The 27970-nt window shown below is 41.3% G+C and overlaps 1 protein-coding gene across 2 annotated transcripts in view; it reads right to left on the bottom strand.

Moving 5' to 3' along the window:
* Positions 1–323: 323 nt before the first annotated feature.
* The window catches only part of kcnd3 (potassium voltage-gated channel, Shal-related subfamily, member 3), a 131075-nt gene continuing 103428 nt past the window's right edge, over positions 324–27970 (bottom strand). The window contains exons 3-8 of one of the 2 annotated variants that reach the window (XM_074680772.1): positions 23626–23794; positions 10985–11086; positions 7330–7362; positions 7125–7217; positions 4805–5064; positions 324–2566 (exon numbers count right to left, since the gene is read on the bottom strand). In XM_074680772.1, the coding sequence (XP_074536873.1) occupies positions 2392–2566; positions 4805–5064; positions 7125–7217; positions 7330–7362; positions 10985–11086; positions 23626–23794 (832 nt within the window). In that variant the 3' untranslated portion in view covers positions 324–2391. The remainder of the gene's footprint in view (positions 2567–4804; positions 5065–7124; positions 7218–7329; positions 7363–10984; positions 11087–23625; positions 23795–27970) is intronic. The other variant, XM_074680773.1, reaches the window with a different exon arrangement.

Raw genomic sequence — 27970 nt, 5'->3', positions numbered from 1 at the left:
ACCTGTGCTTGTCATCTTTTTTTTAACTCGGTAAATTTGCAACAGCATAACTAAATGCTAAAACTGGATCTAGGCAGCTGTAGTCACTTTGCACAGTACTAAATTACCAGCAATAGCACTGGGTCACTGCTAGTATCAGAGATTAAACAGATCTGGCCTGGAGAATAATTTCTGGCTCTCTTTAATAAGTCAGGACTAATGTCAGAACCAGAGGGAACCAAAGCACGACAGAGGGGTCTAAGAGACTAAAGGTCTTGTGTGGTGGTGCACTGATACGGTACAAATTATGCAGAATATTTTTCCACCCATTTAGTCTGATGTGGTGATGATGTGTGTTTTTTTTTCTTCTTTTTTTTTGGTGTAAGTTGTAAAGGAAATGCACATGTAAAACTGGTGCTGTGGCGTCATCTAAAGGTAATTTAAGATTTCTTTTCTAGAAAAACATGATACATTTTGCTGCTAGTTTTCTTTGAATACAATCTAATTGTACATCAGCTACATATGCGCAGACATGATATTAGACCAATTCCAGTATTGCTTCGGACATATGCTCCTGGCTGATATGGAGAGACTGGACGCATCTGTAGCCCTGTCTGTGTGCTCTTGATCAACATTTGACTTCATCTATGCAGAGCAGAAATAGGTGCTTAGTCTTATGTGACTGACCCCAGCTTTGGTCTCATCCACCGACAGACAGATCTTTGTGTCTGTGTAGCTACTTGATGACATTCAGGATGAAGGCCAACAGAGACGCATCAGCTGGTGGGTCAGCAGAGCTAAAAAGGTCAGCATCCATAGTTAGAAAGGTCAACTGTGAAAGGATTGGATGGAAAGCAGTGCTGAAGTTACATGTTCGGACTGTGTGTCAAGAGAACAGACCAAATAACACATGTTTTTACTGACAGAGATCTGTGGATTGCTCAGCCAAGGTCCTCCATATCTCTGGTGTCACATCTACAACAGACTTTCCCTGCTTCAAGAAGAAAAAGGAAATAAAGTAATTTGAAACACCAAGGAAGACAAAAGTACAAACATCAAGATTCCTAACCACAAAGAGTACACATACTCAACAACTTTGAAAAAATGCCCGCTGAGAGTAGGGTGAAGAAAAACGTTGACGGCTATAAAGACTACTGAAAGCATACTGTTGATCACACAGGAGGTAGGGATACAACAGGACAACAACTAGAAGAAGAGAGGGAGAGAGAAAGAAAGACAGACTGAGGGAAAGAGAACGACAAGACAGCTTCACTGGTTCTGCCAAACGATGGTCAAATATTACAAAATATTCTATTAACAATATTCACAAAGAACCCGGGCTCAGACACATATTTGTGTCTGAAATTCTCAGCAAATGCCTTGTGCTTTTGACTGTGGTGGTTAGAATTCAAAATGTTTTTTTTCTTTTTTGGTTTCTTTGATAAAGAGTTGGGTTATTTGAGGTCTGTCAGGCTGCAGCAGCCAAAAAGGACGGAAAAAAGAGGAAGGAAAAGGGGGGGGCGTTCAGAAAAGCATAAAAACAAATAAATCTCCCTTTACTCCCTGGAATCAGGCACATGTTGTGTAAAAGGCTCGGTAGCTGAGAATTTCAGACAGAAAGGTGTTCAATGAGCCCTTTACAGTGGCAGCTAGTCAAATATACCGTATACTGAGCCATAGAGACTTCCAGAAGAATTGAAACACAAGATTTCAATTAACTGAGACGCACACACACTCTTTCAACACTCTCTCACATACACACACAGGCACATACCTCCTATCGAACACGTCACGACTCCTCTAGCTAGCAAAAATTCACATAAACTCATTCACAAATTCGAAACTTGTCATTACAGACATGTCAACCGTATTTCATCTTTTAAAGAGTTTTTTACTCAAATGAAGTATTATTGGACCTGCAAAAGAAGAATGGATTATTATCTATCAACAGGAAAGTGGACCAGAATGACAAAACAGGTTAACAGGATTAAATCATGTGTGGAATAAAAAAAATGGAATACATGAGTTATCTCCTTTATGTTTTCTTTTGAAAAGAATGAAACTGAAGCAAAACTCATAAAAAGGTGCTTTGTGCACAGTGACACATGACTTACTCAGGGAGGAGACTCTCAAGCCTCCTCATCTTGAACTACTCACATTTCCCACTCTTTCACCTACACACGCACTCACATCTGCGCACACACGCATGCCAAACACCCACTAACATGAATATACTGTATCTAAAAGCCTTCTCCGTCTGGGAATGGAGTTCATGTCGTTACAGTACATGACCAGCAGAGGGCAGACTCCACCACAGTCAGGCTAGGACTCTAAATGCTCTCCCCTTCATCATACCCCGTCCTCCTTCGTCCCTCAGTCTGTCTCCATGAGTCTTTGTCTGTACTCTAGTCTTCACAGTGCGGACACTTTCACAACGTTCTGGTGGGTGGGGCCCGCAGGCAGGTGAGCGTCGCCTTCAGGAGTGGTTACTGGCGGTGTGGGAATGCTGATGATTGCTGTGGTGATCTGGCTGCTCTGGCAGTTCAGGGGGGCTTGCTCATCTACGCGCATGTTCAGACTGGAGCGGCTGTAGAAAACAAAAAGTGGGGAAGAGTAGAGTATAAGGACTTTGCATTATTCATCTTAAATGGAAAAATAACAAATGTAAGACATATTATTGGCCACTGGCTAATCAGAAACAAACTCTTCCCATTGGCTCATTGACTGCTGTTTTCAGAGCAAAGAGGCCCATACTGCCAGCTATTTAAGAGCACTTTGACCCATCTTTCATGACCCACAGAATATTGTCTGCCAGGCTGTTCCGCAGCTCGCCACGTTGGCAAAACATACTGACATCTACAGACCTCAATCGCAGCCAGTGAGTTAACTACTGCTTCTCAAAGTCAAGGAGGGTTTTGGCATCTTTGACCATATCTTATTAAAACATCATTATGACTGTTTTAAAGTTAATAAGAAGGCTGCAACACTTGTTTTAGTTACAACTAGTGTCATCTGGTCAACATAAGTCTTTGATAGTAGTGTCAAACCCACTGTGGTAATAAGAAGCCAAAGTTTGCTGATGTAGCTTTAGGAAGCACATTAAAGTGTTTCTAGTTGTCCTCTGCAAACAAGCTAGGAAATTAACAGCAAGACCCTCCATCACATAGCGAGGGCAGCTGAGAAGATCATAGGAACCTCTTTCCCCTCCCTGCAGGACATTTACGGCGCCTGCCTCACCCACCCTCTGTAATGCAGGGGAGGCCACCTACTCATCACACAGCCTCTTCAGCCTGCTTCCATCAGGAAGGAGACTACAGAGTCTGCCGGCCAGAACCAGCCAACCTAAGGGCAGTTTTATCCACCACGCTGTCAGGAAGTTGAACTCTTTGCCTGCTCTGCCCCCTCTACCCCTTCTGCCCTCTGCACACTCAATCTCTGGACTATGACCCCCCTTCAGGTTTGCATCAGTCACTTTAACCACTTAGCCACTTTTTGCAGCATTGAGGTGACTATTTGGGCACTACTCCCATCTACAGAATGTACAATGTATAAATGTTACCTTTCACGTACCTTTGTAACATTTGATGTATTATTCTTACTATGCTCTTCATTTTAAACTGAATATTTACTCTTTGTAATAATGTTAACTGTAGCACCCGGGCCTTTGAGCATTGCAATTTCAATCCTCTGTATGTGTTACACATATTGCAGAGTTTAACATGATGACAATAATGTTTTAGAAAGTCACAACTTCAGCCTCTGTCTGAAAAGCTTTGATTGACCAGCCCTCTGGGGGCCTGTGAGGGACAGAGCTATGGGTAGACCTTAGTGTTTGAGGCCCCCGCCCTTCAATGTGTCATGAACCAGTCAAGATATCCTGGAATGACCTCATCATTTTGGCAAGTCTTGTAAAGATCTCATAAAGATCTTGTGCTTTTTTTCTTAAGAACAGACTGTTTTGTGCAGTTTACAGACTGACTCAGTGACTTCTAAAACACAAAATAATAAATATGAATCAGTTTGAAAATCTGAACACATTTAGTCTGGACATCCAGCATCTTTCTATCCATGTTTGAAATATCAGAAAGCATTATACCCCTCTTAAAGTAATAATCACAACAAGGTGTGATTAAAGATAAGTACATCAGTGATGCAGGTTTTTACTAATTACAGATTTAAGATCATTAGTCTCTTAATCTTTTATGTAACTGACTGAAAATGAAAGCAACTTGCTCTTAATTTTTTTCATAGTCAAGGTGAATTTTGAAGCTCCTGGGAGGAGGTTTTCATCAGAACTTAAAAAGACTGCCTTAATCTTGATGCTTCTGTGTGATCCAAAAGATTCAAGATGATGATATACGTTTGATATTTCAGAAACTAAATTTATGTGTGGTGGACAATTTTAACTAATATTGGGGGCAATGTCTTTTCCGTTTGTGGTGCCAAAGTCAACATGGCCATAAAACTCCTCAGGTTTAGTTTCATTGCCAAAATGATGTAGTTTATGAGTAATACCTGCACCTCTCTGTGACAGACAACTGTTGTTTTTGTTGTTTCTGACTGATAGAAAATGAAACTTGGATACTTTGTGGGCTCAGACTGGTTTTTTAACACATTTAAAAAAAGTTTCTGACATGCATTGATTTTGTGTGTTTTGGCGTGATGACAATCTAACGCTGTCTCTATTTGAAAGGTAGATGACTTGGGAGTATATGTTTGGATAAAAAGGAAAGAAGATTAGCAAGATACCAGAACCTATCCATAACATCAGAGTACACAGGCTGAGCATTTCTCTCCCCCTGTCAGTGGGACTCTGAGGGCTCACCTGGTGCTGAGAGGCTGGATGTGGATGGTGCTGAGCTCTTGCAGACCTTGTTGGTGTGTGTGCGTGTGTTTCAAAGGCTGCAGGTGTGCAGGACCGCTGGCGTTCGGTAAAGGAGAGTGATGCTTCTTGCTCCGGCGGGTGCAGCAGGTGCCCGTCACGCCATCCTGGCTGGAGAGGGAGGGGCTTCGGGACGGGTAATTCTGCAGCCCTGCGTCCAGGTAGCTCTGCTGGTAATACTGCTCATCCACAAACTCGTGGTTCTTCATATAAAGACAAAGAGACAAAAACAGATGGAGTAAGTCATTAAGAAGATATGACATTTACTACATTGAGATTTATGCTTGTGTATTGATATGGGTTTTTATCGTCCGTCATTTTTTGCTTCAGAGCCTGGGTCAATAAATCCTCTTAAAATGTGCTTTATTCTCTGGGGTGTACGTATACAGAAAAGATCGTTTAGTGTGATGGAGGGCAGCTTTAGATTAATTTTCCACGGTTGTTTCCTTATAGAGGTTTATGCTGCTTTACTAACTACTTTTATGTCAACAATGGATCAGATGACAAAAGTGTCATAGCCTGAACTCCTACAGACAATATCCCGACTCCACAGTTCCTGTCAGCTGTATTACTTTCCTCAGTTTACTGATTTTGATAACAAAACACTGCCCCAAAACCTGATCATCCTTAACCTGTGGTGTTCCAACTAACAGACAGGTACATTCGTCTGCTGAACACAGAGTAGCATTTAGCAGATTAAGAGCCAGTTATTTAGATAAGAGGGTCAGAGCAGGGGGGAAAGTAGTTTAAAGAGGAGTATAAATCTAAAATCTGGAAAAATAAATGTTAATTGACGTGAAAGGGCAAGGGTTTGCTAACACACCTCCCCTGTCAACTTTAAAGGTGACAACATGACACTGTTGTGTTCGTTTCAGCTCTTTTCAGTTACCCTTTTGGGTAAAATGTTGCATCCATGCTGACATTTCATGGAGTTCACTTTTGAAATTATACAAAATTAGAAGCAAGTGTGTGTGTGTGTGTGTGTGTGTGTGTGTGTGTGTGTGTGTGTGCGTGTGTGTGTGTAACAGTGCATGCTAGATTCTTGAATCTTTCATGCTCTAAGGTGTCTGTAGCATTAACAGAGACTGTTCCTGTTGTCACGTACCGGAAGATAAGTGTGCACTATAAGGAGGAAATGTATGTTAGCATAATAGCATTGTATCTGTGAGAACACACACAATTTCTGCTCAGGAAATCATGCACTACAAAAACTGAAACCAAAGCAATAATTTATATCTTATTTATTTCTATTTTAGATTATTAAAAGACAAAAATGGCACTTGAATTTCTTGTAAACAGTAAAAAGTCTTACTATAGGGGAAATTAAATTGGCTTGTCATGTTCCTTTGATAGGATTAATACCTTAAAACAAGAAAATAAGCAAGCTAAAATACATTTTTCTCAATCTTGGTTTATTTCTGCCCATGCTTCAAACATACCAATAGCAATAATAATAGTACTGCATGGGCATGTTGAGAAACCGTGCATAAAAGAGTTGTATCACAATAGGACAATTTTTGATATATTGCTATATTTTACACAGTTAACTAAGAAAAAATAGATATGATGTGTATGTAAATAACACTAGATTACTCAAAATTGAAAGAACAAATTAATTTATAAGTATCTAATTGAAAAAAAACTTTTCTATTTTATTGTTTTTGAAATACTGAAAGTCTAATGCAGGGTAACATGCATGCACTTAACTTGAAAACATAAAGTAAATCAAGTCTGACACTTAAACTATTGTAACATTAAACTAATGTTGCAAAGAAAGTATTGGGTGACAGAGGTGGTTAGCTGATTTAACAGATCAATGTCACTTGATGTAAACAATGTTTCTCAGAAAAATATGTCATATGGTATTGCATTAAAAAAGTTGCTATGAACATGATTTTAGCAGTATACTAAACTGTGAATTAAACTTAAAATGATTTTAAAATGACTGACCCCCCCCAAAAAAGAGAGAAAGCATTGATTTCTAAATTAAAACCCAAATCATCAAATTTAGAAATAAAATATTCTAGAAATACTTTGAGATAATATCTATTATACAGTGTTTGGACAACATACAACAGGGTAGCTTTTTGGCGCCATCTACCACAGTGGAGGTGTGGAAGTCCTATTTTACTTCCTAACCCGCTAAAATGTGAAATACCTGTATTGTATCATAGGTCAAAGTATCATAATATACTACTGTATCACTATTTTTTCACACCTCTTGTGTGTGTGCGTGTGTATGTGTGTGTGTGTTAGTACTCACAGTGGTTTTCTCCAGACAGTGCAGCAGGTGGTGGTGCTGGCTCTCCAACAGAGAAGTGGACTTGCTTAACCGCTGCTCCTCCTCAGTGGAACTCTGTAACACACACAGACACACACACACACCAACGCCAACAGAATGAATGATATGTTACTTAAAGTGACAGTGATCAGGTGTTGGCGGTGCGCAGGCGGCTGCTTCTCAGTACCTGATCTGAAAGGTTCATCTTGTATGGAAGTTGCTGCAGACAGAAAGAGAACAGAGAGGCAGTTTTACTGGCGTGCATCAGGACATCACTTTTCAGACCCTGAGAGGCTTATCTATAAAGATCAGAAGAGCCAGTGCATTGATCTGTGCTGGAAAAGAGAGTGGAGGTACATCTCTCTCCTAATAGATACAGTATATACAATTCATATAGAATATTCCAGCCTGACATTTTGCCTCTATCTGTTTTTGTAAAGGTTGCCTCCAGGCGACCCCTTAATGACTTGTTTTCCATATTTCTTGTTTTTTATGCTGTGGCTTGCTTATCTGTGTGTGTATCTGTGTGTGCTTTTTCTAGCTCTGTGGCGGTTTGGATACGAATCTCATTTCTGGGCTGCGGTGAGGTGAGTCAGAGAAAAATGAACTGTTCACGAGCTCGGTGGATCCTCGAGGAGAGAGAAGAAGCCAGCGAAAGAAAACAACAACTCATTTGATTGTAAACACACAGCATTTCTTTAGTATATACTGTATGTTTGTGTGTTTTTATGAGTGCAATAAATCATTTGATTGTTAGTTCTTGCAGTGAAAGCCAAAGGCCTCTCGAACCACATATATCTTAATGAAACATTTAAAGCCTTTTAATTTATCCTATCTGTTTTATTTTGTCCATTTGTCTTAGGTTATATCTGTGAAATAAAAATATTTCAGTTGATACTAAACCATGATTTGAGCTTTAATAACTTTATATTTAACATTTAGTGCAGGTGTCACATATACCCCAAACAGAGTTTAGGGAAGCTTAGAGAGCCAAGGTAATAAAGATTCAGCTGTATAATTGTAATAAATATCAGCTATAATAGCTTTGCAGTGATCCTCAGAAGACGATTGTACAGTATATCACAGAATGTCGTCACGATCCTGCCATAAATAAGGCAGTGCTTCGCATATACAGACTTTCAGTTTGTTGCATCAGTGTATCCTGCAGTATCTGTGGTTGAGCTGTTTATAAAATAAATAAATAAAAACACAAAAGCCAAAGAAATACCGCCCTGATCCTGCATGCTCCACAGCACCACCGACAGGCAAGTAAAATGCCATGTTTGGAAGATTTGTAGCAGCAATTTTCTCTTGGTTAAGCGGGCGGCTGGTGCTGTGAGCAGAAGCATCTTTGCTGAGCGGGTACATTCCCACACTGATGACTCGGTTTGTTCTGGCCAAGAGCGCTCACCTGCGTTCATGCTGCTTGTCTGTACCTAACACAGCAGTAAAACACAGGTGTTTATGCTGGGTTATTTCTGTCTTTCTCTATACAGAGAAGTGCAAGTCCCCATCAGCAGTCTGTCCGGAGGCGGCTCCGGCTCAGCACCCAGGTGACCACCGTACAGTACAAATTGCAGACTGATCTGCAGTGTCACTCTGTGAGGTAGGGTGCCCTGGTTGTTGTTGGTAACCAGCTGCATTATTATTTAACTTAAGGTACACAACAGTTTTAATTTTATTGATCCGGAATACTTTTTAGAGAGCTGTTCAACATCTTTTTTGGATGTCAGCAAAGGTTCCTTTCAGCCTGTGAACCCCAAAACAGTCACAGCCAGAGACCAGTGACCTCTTGCTGTGGGAATACACTAATAGGGCAATCCAAAAACAGAAAAATATGAATAAATTAAAAAGAAAACTCTGATGGCCTCGCAGCAAGAAGGTCACCGGTTTGATTCCCAGCTTGGCCGGTGGGCCTTTCTGTGTGGAGTTTGCATGTTCATGTCCCGTGCATACGAGGGTTCTCTCCGGGTACTCTGGGTTCCTCCAAAAACAAGCTCATTAGGTTAAATTGGTCACTCAAAATTTTCGGCAAGTGCAAGTGTGTGCGTAAACGGTTGTCTATGCGTCAGCCTTGTAACTGACTGGCGTCCAGTCAAGGGTATACCCCACCTCTCGCCCTAAGACAGCTGGGATAGGCTCCAGCCACCCGCGACCCTACACAGGATAAGAGATATGTGAGATGAATGAATGAATGAAACCTTCTGATACTTTATTCAGCAAAGTATTGGAGAATTAAACTACATTCATCACTCCTGTGGCGACAGACAAATGTGGAAAACAGATCAAACATTTTATGTTTGATCTGTTAATGGGTTAATGTAAAATTCTTCCCCTATTTTTGTATGTATCTTTATTTAAAAAAATGGAATATACAATTGTATATAGCTTTTGAATTTGGAAGGCATTTTAACTGCTTTATCTGTGTTGAGGCCTTGGGGGCCCACACACCCACTTTGGAAACCGCTGTATCAGAGTTTAGTTTAGTTTAGTTTGGTCCAGTCTTTATTTTATTCTTGATATAAAAATAGAAGTACAATACAAAACAAAAGAAGTCTCAAAATGAATGAAAAGGAGCAGAAAGAAGAAAAATCTTATATTATCTGCCCCTTCACTCACCCAATTGTTAAATAGACAGTTGAACAGACAACCAAAAATAAGACCAGCATGCTAAAAAAAAAACATGAAATAAAAGAAACATAGCACAAAGTACTTCAAATGACAAAAATAATGTGACACAACATCACAGACCAAAATGTCAATGACTTGACAAAATGAAAACTGAAAATTGTATTATTATTATATCAATAGTAAAACTTAAATAATTACAGAGATTACACTTTCGGAATAAAATACATTTTCTGTACATAAATTGTGTGCTACTTGTTAAAGAAGCCTATTTACTGCTCTACGAATGCCAAAATTATCATCGATTCGTTGGCCTTAGCCGCCCTTTACAATTAACTGAACTTCACATTTAACTCAGGATGTGGGACGATCAATCAACCACTGTTGCCCTTACTCATCAGCACCACTGGGTCTTTATTTATTTCAAACTTTTGCAGACTTTGTGACTTCTGCAAGTATCCACAGTCCTTTCCAACCACTATTGTTAACGAAGTTGGGTCAAGAAGGACTCTAATCTTAAACAAAAGCTAAGTGAAGCAACTTGATCAGTATGGGTCCTGTGTAACGGCTGCAGTTTGATCTTCGCTCCCGACTCTTTGCTTGCTATTAAGATAAATGGGAACATAACTGAATTCTGTGTATATGAACAACACTGGAGCCTTTGCAGCATATTGCCTCTTAAGGCGGTATCAATATGACTTTAATGCATTATTCAGCTCCAGTTTTCTTATAAACACTGGTTCTTTTCAGAGTCTGTCCTCAGAATCACTAGTATAGAAAGATAGACTGAGAGAGAAAGAGAAAGAGAGAGGGAGAAGCACTTGTTTATGTTTTGTGCAGTGTAGGCCTCTGGGCCACTATAGTGCTTGTAAACCACAACATTTTGGTGAAGCAGAAACATCCTTGAGTTGTGTTTACATTTCCTGCTGCATTGCCTGAGGACTGTTCCTCAGCTGGGCAGCTGGGTTCAGAGAAAGTCAGATTAAGTATGCAGCTTACAAAGTCAGATCACAGTGAGCAGGGATGCTCGGTGGATTCCAAGAAACATTAATTAAAAGGAAATCAAAGAGCTGCATCCAACAACGTATAAAAATGGTCTAAATCTTTAGGACAGTTTTTACAAACGCTTGCAGAGCTCAGTCTTTCTGCTACATCATGCAAATTTTACAGAGTGAACCGTTAAGGTATTTTGATGATGACTTGAGGGCTCTTACCGTAAACTCCAGTGCCTCGTTGAACAGCCCGTTTCTCTTGCTGTGGAGGAAGGCGTTGGAGCTTCCAGTCTTTGATATTCGTATCCTGGCCAAGCGAGCTTTCTGCAAAGAGCAACAGAGCAGAGAAACCACCTGTTACCGCGACTCTACCCCCTCTTCTGTCAGAACGATTGGGTATCATCCTGACACATCCCACTGCTTTGAGCTGCAGCACTTTCACATGCTTGATATCTCACTTGTGATCTTATAGATCAAATCAAACATGTGCTACTCAAGCATTCACTCTGATCTCTGGTGATAAATTCACTCTGATCTCTTTTGATACTAGTGAATGATTTATGGGAACTACATGATAAGACACTCCTTGGGTTGAAAATCAGTTCGAGAGGCTGTTATGAGCAGAGCTGGTATGAATTAATCCTGTATGAATGAAGCAGCTAAGTGTCGCTTTAGATGCTGGATTCAATTTATTGGGGCTGTTATTGTGTTGCTATGTTAGCAGTTTGTGTTAAGTGAAATAAATCAAGAAGTGTCCAGGCCCATAATGTTCTACTTTGTTACTGTCTGCTTAAATGAATCTTTAGTTATCAAACCAAGACAGCACAGTCTGGTCTCTTTTCTCCCTCCCTCTGCCTGAGAACTAAATAAAAGAAGAATAGACACCCTCGTCCTTGGAGCCAATGCTTCAAACATCTCTGACGCAGAGGAGGGATTCTACTGCTAACACTCCTTCTCTGCTCTACCTGAAGCACACTGTGTCTTCTGAATGTGTGTGAAACTATCCAAGTACACATAGCCCCGTGGGGAAAAAAGTGGGTCTCAATAAATCTCTCAGTTACTAGAACAACTGCTTTTAAAGGATAGTGTAATCTGAGTCACTCACTTCTCAAAGGCCCACCATTTTCCTGTCAGAGTCAAGAGCGAGGTGTCAGGCGAGTTGCAGCCACAAAGAGTGTGTGAGATTCTGCTGCTTCGCCGTCTGAATTTTAAAAGTAGAATGATGGATTGATCAATGGGAAATTGGCAGGGTTAATGCAAGCTGTGTAAATGATGTGCGGGCACAGAACTCGTTTAGCGAGGGAGGTACATGCACTGCTGGGAGGTTAATTGAGTGTGTGGATGTGTGTTTGCATTTCTTCATGACAGCATGTCTCGTCTTTAAAGCTCAATTTCTGTTCATATATGTACAGAGTGAAAAGAGGCACCTGTAAAGTTGGGGTAGTTTGTTCTCACTTGAGTTTTATTTAAAACATGGAGATGTTTGATAACCCGTGAGCTAGTCGTGCTGTGAAATCATGATCTAAAGGGAAGCAGGTTGATAAACAAGAGCGCACATAAAAACACATTACACAGGGTCAATCTTTACTGCAGCATCCTAACTCCTTCCCATTTTTTTTGACTTCCTGCAACTTTATCTTCCTGTCTCTTTCACCTTCCCTCCTGTTCTCCTTGTTAGTTCCCCTCTGCCTTTGTGCCCTCACACTCAAACACTCATGTACAGCTTGTGCTCGCTCAGCATTCCCTCAGACCTTTGGGATAACCCTTCTCTGTGTGCTGGCACCCAGCTCAGCCAATGGGAGTCTCTCTGGCTTTGGTGATGGCTGCCAGGCAGCCCAGGGGTAATGGAGGGGATGTTAAGAACACGTCCTGGGAGATTGGATCTACTTCTGCAGTCCTCTGATGCATTCCTAGGGCCTATGGGACTCATGTGCTTGTGTCTGAGGCCCATCTGTGCTTTCAGGCAGAGCCACTGTGCGACAGATTGAGCCTGAATTGCTGCTGAAGCATCATTTGGAGCTCACAGGAGTGTAGAGAAGCCACAGACACAGGACTTTCATTAACACCTACATAGAACACCATGTGGAGGGTGACACGGGCAGACAGTGTACCTGCTGCATCCGTCACACTGAAACACTTTGTGTCACCAGCACAGCAAAGTAGCAGGTCTCCTTTACTGTAGTTAACTGTTGGTCGAAGGTTAACAGAAATCCAACAAATGATTCAGCCTGAGCTGTTCCTTATATGAGCAAGCATGCCGTCAAGTTACTTCCCTGTAAAGAGGAGGTATTGTGCTTTTCAAGACTTTATACTGTCCCTCTGGTACCTCTGTAGGAACTTTACATGACTTACAGATTACAATCACACACTTTTCTCACTTGTGTTTGAGAAAACCCTTTGGGCGCAGTCACACTGGCAAACTGTGCCGTGCTTAAGCACGCTTCAGAGAGGTGTGCTTCAGCACATGCATGAGCACAAGCACACAGACATGAGGTATGATCCAAGATATATGCACCCTGTGACCGCTCCTCACAACAATAATTCTAAACAATAGCAGGGGTGTTAGAGGGCTGTAAAGGAGTGAAACAACCTAAAGGTCCCATATTATGCAAAAATTACTTTATTAAGTGCATGTGTGTGCTAGTCACTTCACGGCCGACTGCTTTTCCAACTTTGGACAGTACAACAGAGGGCTAGAGAATAGACTGATCCTGAATCCAGGCGCATTACCAACCATCCACCAACAAACCTCAGACCCTGGAAATGTGAGTATTTTAAATGCTGTGTGCTGTGGAGCAGATGTAGGAGCTTTTCCTCAGTGTCCCCCCTGTCTCTGTGTTAGCTTCAGGATGCTAACTGTAGCTGCGGTTAGCCTGTTGTTTTAGCCTGTAATGTTACGGTAAACGAGCTTTGCTGTTTTCTAAACATTGTGCACTCAGAGCTCGTGACACTGCTCTCTGTGACGCGGAAGAGCGGGGCGGTATCAGCGGTGGCTCATTTACATATGAAGGTCACGCCCACTAAATCAGAGCGTTCTAAACAGAGGGGCTATGAGAGCCTGGAAACAATGCTGCTGTGCTTGATTTATTGGCTTTTTGGACCAAAACATGTTACTACCATTTCATGAAGACAACAATGATCCATATTAAACTGCAGGAAAGGAGCAGAATATGGGACCTTTAACATGAGCCAAAAAGTTGCTGAAGTTGAAGGAGTGTTTTTTGTGTCTCGGTGTGCTGACTGATGAGATCCAGCCTCATGTAAACAGGCACTTCATCATGACGTAGGCAGGGGGGAGCACGGCACGGTTTAGATGGCCAGTGTGACCGCGTCCTTATTTTAGGAACCTCCATAACATGGAAAAACAGAGGCGTACAAAAATCTGAATAACATTAACACCTGCAAACCAACCAGGACACTGATGCCTTATGTTACTACGTATAACACTCCAGCTGTTTACACAGTAAACAGAATCTAAACATCCTTACAAACCTCTGATTCCCCTCCTTCTTCCTCAGAAGCACGATTAAGTATCAGAGATGTTATAGACTACTGCCATAAGATGCAAGCCAGCACACAAGATTCTTTTAAACACTATATACTGCCAGCTGGAGGATCAAAAGTGGTGTATCCACAGCTGATCAAAAAAAGAAACATATCTACTCAGCTCCCATGCCATCCTCTCTAAAGTAGTTCCAGGAAGTTTTCTTCTAACTTCTTTTTTTATTGGATGTCAAAGTCAAACTAAAAAAATCATGGCACTTTGTGAGTTCTGGCTTTGCTCGACTGCCTGTATAGGATTTGGCTGAGTGAAAAGTGGAGCAATCGAGCTATGAGACCAGATTAGGTTCTGCCTCAGGCCTGGCTTGGAAATATACAAGTGAAAGAGGAGCCCATCTGACGGGGGATCAGGCTGCCACACACACACACACACACACACACACACACACACACACACACACACACACACACACACACACACACACACACACACACACACAAACACAAACACACTCACAAACACACTCACAAACACAAATAGCAGTGGCAGAGTCTCTTTTTGTTCTGCAGCTGCCACTCACCTAAAGAGCAGCTTTTATCCAGACTGACATTTCTGCCACGAGGAAATAAGTGTCTTACTTCCTCTGAGGTATGTTGCTTTACGATAAAACAAACACGCACAGACTGATGCACAAACACACTCAAAATCTCTGCGACAACAAAGTCCCCGAAACTGGAGGATGGCCGGAGAGAGGGAGGGTAAAACAAAGGTGAGGGGTTTCAAAAGAAAAAAAGGGAGTCCTTTTCTTTTTTCGTCTGAGAAATCCACCTGAGGTTTGCTGAAGTCCGGAAACTCCCCATGAAGGTGAGAATTGATTCAAGGGAAATCAACTCCTCAGACTCCGACGGTCTGCAGATATCAATCTCTGTAGCAGAGACAGCTTAACCTCGGACTAACACCACTCAGAAACAAAATACCGTTGCTAAGCCTGGATTAGCTGCTCTTTATAGAGAAAAGAACACCTTAGCTGTCGAGCTGCTCCAACGCCAGGGTTCAGGTTGTTATTTCATGAAGACCTTAATTCACAAGACCTCTTGCCTTCTCTTTCAGTGAAGTTTCCAGTTCATATCTCTTCATCTCTCCTGTTGGTCTGCCTTTTTGAGTGGTGCAGACGGTTTTATTGATTGTCTAGAAGGGCAAAACACTCTCAGCCAGAAGACCCCTCCACCTTTTGACTTTAACCTTCTGAGGGTGAAGAAAAAAACAATAGTGAGAAGATTGAGGGATAAGGAAGTGAAATGGAGTCAGACTTTATCTTGCTTCTGTTTTTTTCCTAATGTAACGCTCATGAACCACAACAGACAGTCATTCTGCTCATGGTCCATCATGAGAAAGATTTTCACTCGCAGTGGGAAGAAAAAACACAGCAGTTACATTTGCCAAACGAATACAGAAACTTCCCCTTTCGATGTGAGAGATCTGTATTGATTCCACTGCTCTAAACCTGAGGCAAAAGTTATTTACAGTTCAGCTATTTTATCAGACAAATACCAAGAACTGTTAGACTCTACATGGAAAAGCTGTATTTTGCCTTTGGTGGTAAATTTGTGGGGTTTGTTTAGAGATCTGTGACTTAGAAAAAGACAAAAGAGAACATGAAATCGGGTAAGAAACCCTCATTACTCTAAAACACAAATAATATTCACAATTCCATCCCAAAAATGATAAAATAAATGTAAAAAACCTCAGCCTATTTGCACAGTATTGGTTAATGGCATATTTTTGTATTTCATTTTGCTTCATCATAGTTGAGTGTTGGATTTTCTTTTCTTTATGTACTCTGAACATGTCAAGACAAACAGTTGTGTCACTATCTTTATTTTATTTATCACAATTTATTTTTTGAGGTAACATTTGCTCCTTATTAATATCTTCCCCACTACATCCTTAAAATGTTCTCCTTTTCTGTTTTATTGGAATTCTTGATCATTACCTTGAAACCTGATTCATACTTCTGTGTTTAATAGACAACTTTGCCTACAACAAAGGCTCCCAAACTTTTCAGCCAATGACCCTTGAATTAGTGGTGCCAGGCGCTGGTCATACTGTACGGATCATAGACTGCTCCCCCTGGTGGCTGGCTGCAGTATAGGTCAAAAACCTCAGCTCCCCAGTCATTCCAGATGAGCTGTGGTCAAACTTTAAAAAATGAATACACATCGTAGAAATGTTTGTCACCTGGGATTGTTGTGGTGATTTGAAGATATTATTTGGTTGCCTTGTATTTAAGTCTTTTTTCTGAATAGCTTCGTTTTCATTAGTTATAAGAGGTTAAAAATGAGGTTTTACGCCACATTTAATGATGATCGACAGCTGCTGTTTTTGTGTACTTCTTTCGGGGATTGTAAAATGTGTCAGGAGGTAGAGTCAAGAAGTGATTAGACTCGAAAAAGAAAAAGAAATGTTATTTTGGTCACCCAGCTCCACTCAGATTCTCCCACAGTCTCCACTGCGAAGACTCTGGCTGCACAACTGCTACCAATGACTGCACCTGTGACGGGGGTATTTTGGATACAAAACCGCACAATGGTAAATGGTGTAGCCACACTGTCCACTCTATACACAGTCAATGGTACGGATGCATTAATAGACCAATCTAATAACAGACAATAAAAGCAACAACTCCAAACTAAGACACTTAATTTAGCTGAAAAGTAGAAAATCAGACTACCTTTGTGCACATATTGCTGTGCTCTGTCTGATACCATCCTTAGCTTGGCTCAATCACTGTGGGGGTGTTTGGCCACAAAAAATGTAGAAAAAAAGATTTAAAACATTTTGCTGAAAGGCTGTATATAAAATGTAACCCATATTTTTTTGTCTTTATGACAGAATAATAGATATAACATCAGTTGTAAATATTTATAGAATGTTCAGGTGGCATGTCACGACCAGTGGGTATTAACCTTAACTTTACAAACAAGGGGCCTTCGCCATAGCTCTGTATTGACCTTTTCCCCACACAGAAGCCTACATGTGAAGCCTGATGCGCACCTACACCTAAATATAACCACGCACTGAAACAACATAAACTTCAAACCCTCGGAATGGTCCAATGCATCTGTAACTTTTCCAGAAAAGCTGGGCCATACACTCCTTCTCCTCCAACATCTCCTTTCTCTCTTCTGTGTAATAGTAAGTGTACGATCACATTCACATATGATCATGTATCAGCACAAATTTAACTAAATATGTGCAGAGTTGCTGTGAAAAATCAAGCAGCAAATGCAGCTAGGCCATAAACAGCCAACCCCACTGTCACAGACTGCCCACAGGTGTTTCAGCAGAGTATTGCAGACCTACACAGACACATTGATGCTAAACTATGTGGTGCAGACCTTCGTTTGAGCCACTTCGGCCTCTAAACTTGTAGGTCAAAACAGAAGTATCAACAAGACTCAAGTCGTGCAACTTGTTGCTCTTGCTACCTGTTTCATGGAAAAACAATTCAATCACCAAAATAACAATTTGCACTTTCAAATTTCAAATGTAGATGCCGTAACAGAAATATAAAAGGGAAGGTGAATTAAGCTGGTATGTAATGTATGAATAAGGTAAAGGACTCCTTGACCATGGGTCAAGAGGATGCTGGTGTAACAGAGATAAATGAGAGTAATACAGGCCTGATGATGCACTGTCTGTGTCAGTATGGTGGATGTTCACAGAAAGCAGCTGCAGATTTGTGTACAAAAGCTGTGTGACTAAAAGTGGTTATTAGCTTATCTCCATTTAACATGGTTAAAGCCGAACTGAGAAGATCTAATATTATTAAAAGAACCAGATCCAGGAGAATACTGCCACCACACTTATAAGTTAAGCTCATTAAAATCCCTGCCCTCCTCTTTTTAATCCTGCTGTATCACTTGCCCTTTGTGATCCTGTATGTAAATCCTGCTTCTCCTCAGGTGGGCTATCCAGAATCTGCAATTAGACCAACCTGAGGATATTAATACCTTTATGCAAATAAGCTCTGAGGAGAAACTCAAGGGTGCTCCATGCAGATAGGAGCACTCTTTGAGCGGCTCACTTAGTAGGATGATATGTGACAACTTGGACAGGACTTAACCTCAGCGTTCCAGTCACTGAATAAGGAAAGGAGAGACACAGAGAAAGAGAGGAAGATAAACTGTAGCAACTAGTGGTATCCTTGTGTATCTTTTCTTTGTGCGGTGAGATAGATGGAGGGCTTGTGTCTCTGCCACCACCCAGATGGATGGCTAATTGTAATGTGAGCCCAGAACAGCAACAATTAGACCACAATGAAGATGGATGGAGTGGTGGGGGTGGGGGATGTATGGAGAGGAAAAAGGAAAGTAGAGAAAGGTGGCTGGAAAATGCTAAAGGACTTATATAGCACTTCCTCTCCACGTGTCTGCTCTCTTCTTATTGTTTAAGTGCTGTTGAAGCCAATCTTAGCTCGATACCTAGTTTTATTCTCAGTTGGACATAGCCTGGTTCTCTGATGTCTAGAGGAAGAATGGATTTTCTGTTCTTAAACTATGCGCAGGTACTGAGTGCTGAACAAATGACGTTTTGCCATGCTAAATGACCAGTGACACTTGCTAAATGGTTGGCTCTCTGTCTGAGAAGGTCATATGTCATCAAGGTTATGGAGCATTAAAGAACACTACATGTAATGCAGACAGTCCTAATGGGGGATTGAAGAATATGGCATGCCTGAGTAATTCATGGCTCGAGGGAGCCATTAAAGATCACAGTTGTCATTAGCAGTGAAAGAGTGGACCCCACAATGGTAATGGCTCTATCATACACCATCTACACTGCTGTTCTAAAGTGTGAAAGACTGCCAACCTAGAGCCAAAGAGCATTAAATTAATGTGACATAACATGTAATGAGCTGAACACATGTCAGCAGCAGTTGTTAAAAAAGGCAGTGAATTCTGCTCCATTTGGAGCAAATTATACAAGTCAAGAGTCGATGGCCAGGCTGGTGCTTGTGTGAAGCTAGACTGAGGCACAGCAGTGATTTGAGGTAATGCTATCTTCAGCAAACAAACACACTGAAAATGGCTCAGAATGCCAATGGCAATGACATGTTGATTTAAGCAGTGGGAATGCATTTTATGTGCCCTGTTTATCTGCTCCTATGTGCATTTTTTATTACCATAGGCTGTATAACAAATTATCCTAGTATGAGTGACATCACACATTTATTTCTGATACAGAGTTTTGAAGCCTATTGTCGATGGTAGCCATATTGATAATGCTTAACCTTTTGTCACCTTGCAACCTAGCTTAGTTTAAGTTTGGATGAGGCCTCTTTGCAGACTTTACAGACTTAGTAATAAAGACATGTATGGAAAAGATTGAACAAGAGGAGATATATCCTCAATAAAAGCAGATAGTGCTAGAATTATGCAAGAACAGGTTGTAGGGGGCAGTGACCTTTGACCTTTGACCACTGTAATCTAATAGTTCATCTCTGAGTGTGAGCCTAATCTGTCTCTCCATGTGCTCACAAGAGCCGCACATAGAGACATACACAAAGACAGTAACGGGTATAGACAGAAGGACAACTCTTGCAATAATGCTGTCAGCTACTATCACGACCAGAGCAGTGTTAACAAAACTCAATCCACTATGCTCTGCACATTTCAAACTAGATTAAAGGTTCAGTTGACTGGCTCATCTTACCATGCATTGTCCCTTAAGGCTTGGTAACATTAAAAGGAGAGCATACAGATGGGATGTGTATATATAACAACCAGAGCTAGAGCAATATGCTATTCAAGACATACTATGTGAGTCTTACGCACACAAACTTAAATACTAAGCAACACTTACTCCTGTGAGCTAATTCAAGAACAGCGATGGTGCACAGGTTGCATCATCTAATTGCTGTAAAATATCACATTTACAAACCTATAATCATACCTGGCACTTGGAGAATGATTTGATGAAGTAATAACTCCCCCAAGGATCACAGCATCCAGGTGGAATAACGTAACAAAGGCAGGGATAAGGCGTTGAGTCATGCGGTTATGAAAGAGAGAAAACCTCTCAGGTGGATGTATGGGTGCTTCAGCAAATTTCTGACCTCACTGCAGGCAAGCCAGGGAGGCAGTCAAGTGCCTGAGGGAGTCATTTCGCTCTGGTTAATGACGACAGCACCGTCACGGTACACTGATCAGTGTGTGGGTGCTTCTGGAAGTGTGTGGGTGTCTGCTCCTGGGTGTTGTTTGGGACACTGCACCACACTGCGGCTCAACCGAGAGCGCACAAGAAGGTTGGACAGACCAAGGGCAGGCCTGAAGTGACAGGAAGTACGGTGGGAACACACACGGATGTGTATGTGTATCCATGCACTTAAACAGATGTACACACATACACAAGCAAACAGACAGATGCACACCTTCCTCCCAGCCTGCATCTCATCTGGGTGATAGCTATTTCAGGAAAGAGCGCAGCATTAGGACACAATTTGCCTGCAGCTCTCCCCCATGCCTCCCTTGCTGCCTCCTTCCTCTGGCCTTCCTCGTCACCGCGACTCTGTTCTTCTCTTTTCTGCGCCAACACAATACATCTCATCTGTTCCATCCTCCTTTCAATCTAGATAATTCACCCAACCTCTCAACCTTACTCTGTCCCCTTTGTGTGTCTTCTTATTTCCTCCCTGCACACTCGGCTGTGCTACATCTGAGTCTCGTCAGGCAGACAAGGTTACAGTTAGTTAAGACTGGAACGGCGGTCAGGCCACAGTCGAACTGTGGGACTTTTAACAGATTTAAACTACATCCGGAGAGCATGTGCAGAGATGGATTGGAGTAATCACAGAGGGGATGAAGGGGAGACAGAGAGAGAAGAAATATGCAAAAAGATGAAGAAAAGAAACCATTGCCAGGAGTGGGAGGAGTGGGGGGGACTTGAAAATATGTGTCAGTGTGTGCACGTCATCCAGCTCCAAGCAAACACACCATTATCTATCTCTGGAGAACAAAAAATGCCATTCTGCCCTAAAACTATGATTACCAGCCCAGTTCTGTGTGTCTGTAGAGGCCAACACAAATGCAAACACCCAGTTTGGCTCATGGACACATCGCTGCATAATTCTTTAAAGGTCTAAAGGCCGGGCTATTTACCCAAAGGAAGATATGATCTTTAAATCCTCTGCAGTTTCAAATTGAGTTTACATAATCCATTTGGAAATTTGTGCCTGGTGTGTTTTTATTTTGATACCAACTGGGATAACATCTCCTCACAAGGACATCAACGAAGACAATCATGCAGAGAGGGGAAATTGCTGTTATTCACCATTTTTAACAGGTAATTTAAGGATATGGACCTGAGTATTAGGATAAGGCTTGGGTAAAGATAATTTTAAGGTTGTGGAGTCAAAGTTACACTTTGGCTGAGGTGAATTGTTCATTTTGTAAAGAAAAAGTTTTGTTCAAAAAGTTAAGAAAGCAAATAAAGTTCAGCTAAGGCAAGGACGTATATATGGGATTCAAATGTGCGCAAAGTTGTTTCTTTAAGCTTTAACAAATTGAACCTGTTAGATGTTGAAAATGATCCAATCAATGAAAACCATATCAACCGAAAGTATCATTTAATACAAACATACATGTTTCTCTCTCTTTTTTGTTGACTATTTTCTGTTGTCACTTTCTCTTTGGCCTCTCTTTTTTCATTAGAGGAGGAAGAGGACGAGGATGAAGAACATACAGTCTAACCTAGCAGTTCTGGGTTTTGGGGTCATAATGGGCCATGTGTTAGGATGGGTCAGTTTTGTCACTACCTGGAGCTTAAGTGAGCAAAGCCTTTTAATTTAACAATGTTCTGCTTTTGGATATGATAAGTGTTGGGAACAAGCCTAGAAGGGTTTGGCTCTAGAAAGCTAGAGCTAACTGTTAGGCCTTCAGTGAGAGGCGTCTTGGGTCATAGTTAGTGAGGGGTTGTGCCCCTTTTTTAGGGGTCTTTATATTGGTACCCAGCAGTAGCTTTACATGATTTAAAACAAAAATCTTTTTTTTTTTTCAAAATTGGTGTTCAGAGCTTAATTCTCTTTCTCAAATGCTTTATTTTAGCTGCTGTCTCTATAAGGGGCACTGCTCCACAAATCCCCTTTCCTTTGATTGGCCAGCCCTCTGGAGGCCTGTCAGGGTGGCGCTATGGGCAGACAACAGTGTTTGAGTTAAGCCTCTCCAACAATGACCTCATCATTTCACCAAGTCACATGAAGATCTCATACCGATCTCATTATTTTTTCCAGAATTGACCTTTTTGAGGTGTTTATAGAGATCCAGGGAAAAGCATATTACTACCTCTTTAATGGTACACTGGTGATAACCCCAATGCAGTACTTTCTCTTGCTACCCACCCATCCCCATCTGTTATAATTTATGGTGGTGGGCTATATAACTTTTCAGTAAGTACAGGAACCTTGTGTTTGTTTCATATAAACAAGTTTTATTTTACCAGTAAGAGGCTTTTGAGTGTTTCTTCACTCATTGCTTTATGTTCTCCAAAGCTTCTCTAAATCCCGTAATTCTCATTTTGTTCCATATTTAATGAAAAGATTTTGTCTCATATTATACTCACACGTTCCTGATACACTTAAGAGACAAAAAGATAAACTGTCCAGCCGCACATAAAACACCATCAGATTACAGTTTCCCCACCTGGCAATCTGCAAATTCTCTTATCCAGGGCTTTTAATGACTGTTCTCTAAAGCTTCAGCTGTTGATATAAAGCGTTATAACTCTCTCTTTATTGAAGACACCTTATCCAGGAGATGGTTCTTCAAATTTAATCATTAACAAAATCTCCTGTTTTCTTTTCCAACAGTAGAAAAAACACATTTTCATGTATTCAAGTTACAACCTGATGTGATTTATAGCTAGAGTTATGTTTTTGCAGAAAAGCTGCCTCTCACAAACTCACTGAAATGGGATTTAAGCAAGGCTACCAAAAAAAAGGCCCCAGTAAATCATACTTTAAGCTTTTTTTAAATTAGGTAATTCGAATCTGACTCTGGGTAATAGGGCAAAAAAAATCTCCAAATCTCAATCCATTTAAGCATAGAAATTAGTGTATGAAAGGTCAGGGATTAGGGATTCACAAATAAGGAGATAATCCAAAGTGAAACTTATTAAGAATGAGTCCTACACCTGCTGTTAACTTAAAGTCAAAGTGCATCACACTGACTACCGTCGTTTTTTTTCAGGAAAGACACCGGTGGATTCCTCTACAGGAGAGAGGCTTCAGGGCTTCCCTCAGGGATGAAGGTCTGCGGGTCAAATCCATCTACGCCCAGTTGAAGGGAAATAAAACTCTGCTCACCTGAACCTTCTGCGCCCGCCGCTTGTCTGCTCTCTGGTTCTGATGATAGATGCGGCTAAAGTTGGACACGATGACAGGGACAGGCAGAGCGATTACCAGCACCCCACTCAGTGAGCAGATTGAGCCGAAGATCTTCCCTGCGATCGTCTTTGGAACCATGTCTCCATATCTGCGGAGGGGAGACAGAGAGAAGAGTCAGTAAATGCATTTGATAAAACCATTCTCCGGCTGGTAGTCAAACTGGCAGAGAGCACACACAGCCCATCAACTACTTTAACTTACTGCCCGTTCATTTCTCTGAACAAGTCTTCCATTTTTCTTCTCAAGGTCTCTCCAAACCCAAACTGAAAAGAGCTCGACCTACTGATTCTCTCCCATCTGAGAGACAAAAAGAGGGGTCTCCACCAAATCTCCTCTGTCACTGAGCAGCACAGCAACATCCACAGCCTCATCCCCTGACAGCAGATACTATTAACCTTTAGAGAAAAGCACGAGGACGACACATGAATGCCAGGGACATTTCACAAAAGTCATTCAGCTCAATTCAATCTGAAATATTTGCAAGTCAAAAACAATCCCGTCTTGAGTACAAAGACAGACAACACAATTATAATAAATACATTAAATCACCTCCCCAAGGAAAAAACTCTGCGAGGAAATCAACAACAGAAGGAAAAGACGACCGAGGAGAAGAAATCCAACGGCTGAAAGAGCACGGGTTCAGCTGGGAAAGCAACCTTTATTTCTAACTGCGTTCATTTCTTATTCATGGGTAAAAAGTGCAGGTAATTTGTCCTTGTTTTGCAACAAACAAGAAGTTGTGCTGAATTTACTGAAGCTGAATCCAAGCCTGACTGCAAATAAACCTTAAACAAAAGCCTCTAACTATGGAGCATTACACATTAATATGTTTAAACTGCTGTATCAGTGAGGTGGCATATGAACACAAATCTTTTTTGCGTTGGCTGAGTCGTTTAAACCTGTAAATTATTGCAGCAGTTTCAAGTTAACTTTTATGGCTTCACAGTGCAAGTCTCCACAAAATATGTGCATCTGAATCTGTATTTTTTCTACACAGCACTTTCACTGCCCTGATTCCCTCGGACAGACAATTTAGATGATGATTCATGGACACAGTTGTCCGTGAACATATCGTTTGCAGATGTGCAGTTTGCTTGGCCCTGAAAGGCCGGAGGGAAGAATTGCAGCAGAAGCAAAGCCAGAAAGACAGCGACAAAACGGTGCAAGGGAATATGTCTCTTCTGTGCCTTGTCATACTCAGCCAAAAGCAATATGACGTGTCAGGGACTGTAAAAATTACCGGGGTATGCTGGTTTCACTGAGGTGTAGTCTGAATTATTCACAGACAGGTAGGTTTCAGAGGGATCTGCCAGTTTAAGTACAGTTTGGAGCTGTTTTGCTTTACTGTGGCATGGCTACAAACCTTTTGAAATATAATCTTAAAGTAAGAACATGTAAAGTTTCATGTATCATAAAACAGTAGATATTATCACATCAGTTAAAATGCTACATGGGTTCATTTCATCTTCCTCTTTGTGCATGCCTTCTCTTCATTGTTTTACTCTGCTGGCATTGCTCTTTTTTACTGAAATAACTCAGGAGTCTACTGGTCTGTACTGAAGTGTTCCTGATTTTTAGAAAAGACTAAAAACTTTAAAGTTTTTCTGTTCTTCAAAACCAAATTCAGTTTAATGGTGCCAGAAACACAGAGCCTTCAAGAGGGCGTATTATGCTTTCCCTAGATTTGAAACATAGAGATACAGGGACAATGCTGGACATTCATACTAAGGGCCAATCCCAATTCTAAGCCTTAGCCCTTGTTTGTGTCCATGCACATCTAGTGAAGTGGTGCTCCAATTCTCTGTTAGTTCAAGGGGAAGGGCTACACAGCCCTTGAAACCAAAACAAACCTGGACCTCACTTTGAGCCAAGGGGTATGAAAAATTCCCCATGATATCCATATTTTTATCAGATATTTAATCCTTTTCTATTCCATATAAATACTGGCCATGTTTGAATTGTTGGTTGTATTTTAAAATCCCTCGTTATACTGATCTACCTACTGCTGCTATAGCGATTGCTGCAGCTAATAGCTACACCGATGTCAGACCAGGGTGACAAATTCACAGTAAACGGACTTTACTACAATAAACTGCATTTCATGAATGATTAGACTAAGCTGCATTCAGGAGCTGTCTCAGCAACAAAAGCTATGAAAAGAGAACGTTACAGTATTCAGCTACATGTTACAGCTTCTGAATACTGAAACGTTAGCTTAACTTTTGCTTTTCATGGCTGAGTTGTCTCATTAATCATGTGATGCAGCACATCGAAGTGAAATCTGTTTGCTGGGGATGTGTCACCCTGATCTGACTACAGTTTATCATCACGTTGTAAAAATGTGTTTTTTTTAGAAGCCAATAAACGCTCTGCCTGCAATCCAGCTAGCTAGCAGTAATGATGAAGTGACGATTGAGTGGTGTTTCTGAGAGATGCATTTTCTCCCCTTCCCCTTGGTCGATAAAACAGAGGGCTGAGGGGAAGGATTAGATGAAGAAGTAAGATGAAGGGGAAGGGGTAAGAGTGGCGATTGAGATTGACCCTAAATCAAACACGAGGGTCTGCCCATAGCTCTGCCCCTGGCAGGCCTCCAGAGGGCTGGCCAATTAGAGGGACGGGGGTTGCAGAACGGGGAGCCTTAAAGAGACAACAGCTAAAACAAAGCGGGACAGGGAGATAAGTGGCTTTAGGGTTACCAGAAGGACAGTATAAAGCTTAAAACTCACAATACCCCTTATTTAAGGTGGTTCAATAACTTGATAACAAATACTACAGCTCTGTTTTAAACGAAGGGATATATGATGGTATTTGTCTGCTTCAATTTGCACCATGGTATAACACTGCATCAGTTTGAGACAGAGTAATGAAATAGTGCACAAAAAAAAATAATTTAAAGGAAAAGACACCTGTATGTCCTGTTATTTCTCATGTTTTCCCATTGTTTTAACTTTTGTCAGATAATACTCTATGCTATGCAAAGAGATACATTCTGAATGGAAACAAAAGCCACAGAGCAAGTACAGCATTTGGCACTGGTCCCCTGATGGATCTATAATGTGTATTATGGGTCTCAGGAGAGCTGGCAGTGCATGGAGCTAGTCAATCAATCAACCTGTTACTGCTGCCAGGCACATATACATATGCTAAAACTCTCACGTGTATGCACACACAAGTCTGATGTTGAGCAACAAAAAACAAACAACAAAAAAACAAACAAAGTAAAATAAAAAGAAGACAGGGATATTTGTCTACAAGAAGGTCCTGGTTGCCCCCATCAGTGTACTAAAAGTCCATTGTTGAGTTGCAAAACAAGAACAAGTCCATTTAACAGCACTCGTCCGTTTCATTTCTTTTGACAGATCATGTGGGACAGAGCTGGTTGTTGTGTTGGGGGACTCTGCAAACAGTACCCCAGAGGCTCCTCATAAATGAACAATAATCTGCATGTGCTCATGATAGTCGTTCTATAATCTAATGAAGCTCTTCTGTCACAGTCTGTTGGAGATGGTAACACGCACACATGCACATGAAAAAAACACTCAGCCGCTCACACAAAAGCCATTCAGCTCATTTTGGGGGGAAGGAGATGAAACAAGAGACGAAACCTTATAGTCATTAGTCAGGAAATTCAACAAAAACAAGCCCAATATGAAGCCATTTAAGAGGAGGGTGGTTTTCACATCAACAAAACAAAGTGCTGCCCACACACAGTGAACCGCTGGTCCACAGCCATAACTGAGAGTATACTTACAGCGCACATCCATCGTCCTCTCCAACAACTTTAATGGCCTTTCTACCCAAATTAGGCAATAACAATTCCATCAGTAGAACAGAGGCCCTACCACTACAAAACATTTCATCTCCTCCCCCTCTCCAGACAATGTTTCCATTAGGCAGAATGAAAGGCTAATCATATTTATCTGCAAGCCTTCTTTAATGGGATCCTATCAGATCGCCTGATAGAGGCCCTTCTCTCCTCATACTACAGTCAATCTGCGGCTCCCATTTAGTCAAGCTGTCCTGTCTCTGATGATACCATCTCTGGGCCATTATGTATGGCACCAAGATAAGCTGCTTTCACGCACATTAAAGAAAGGGAAAGCTATAATAGGTGGTGTGCATGTGTGTGTGACTGCATGGGATAAGTAAGGTAGGGTGCTGTTTTTCCCCACCATCCTCCTGCCTGGGTGAATGCTGAGGCCATTTGTGACTCAGCTAGAGGTAGAGATGTGAAGTGAGAGTGGAGGGTAAAAGTCTTTGGAGA

Source organism: Halichoeres trimaculatus, unplaced genomic scaffold (genome assembly GCF_033239565.1).
Source record: "Halichoeres trimaculatus isolate MK-OKI-2021-1 unplaced genomic scaffold, fHalTri1.1 fHalTri1_scaffold_11, whole genome shotgun sequence".
Lineage (NCBI taxonomy): Eukaryota > Metazoa > Chordata > Actinopteri > Labriformes > Labridae > Halichoeres > Halichoeres trimaculatus.
This window is presented reverse-complemented; position numbering and strand designations above follow the sequence as displayed.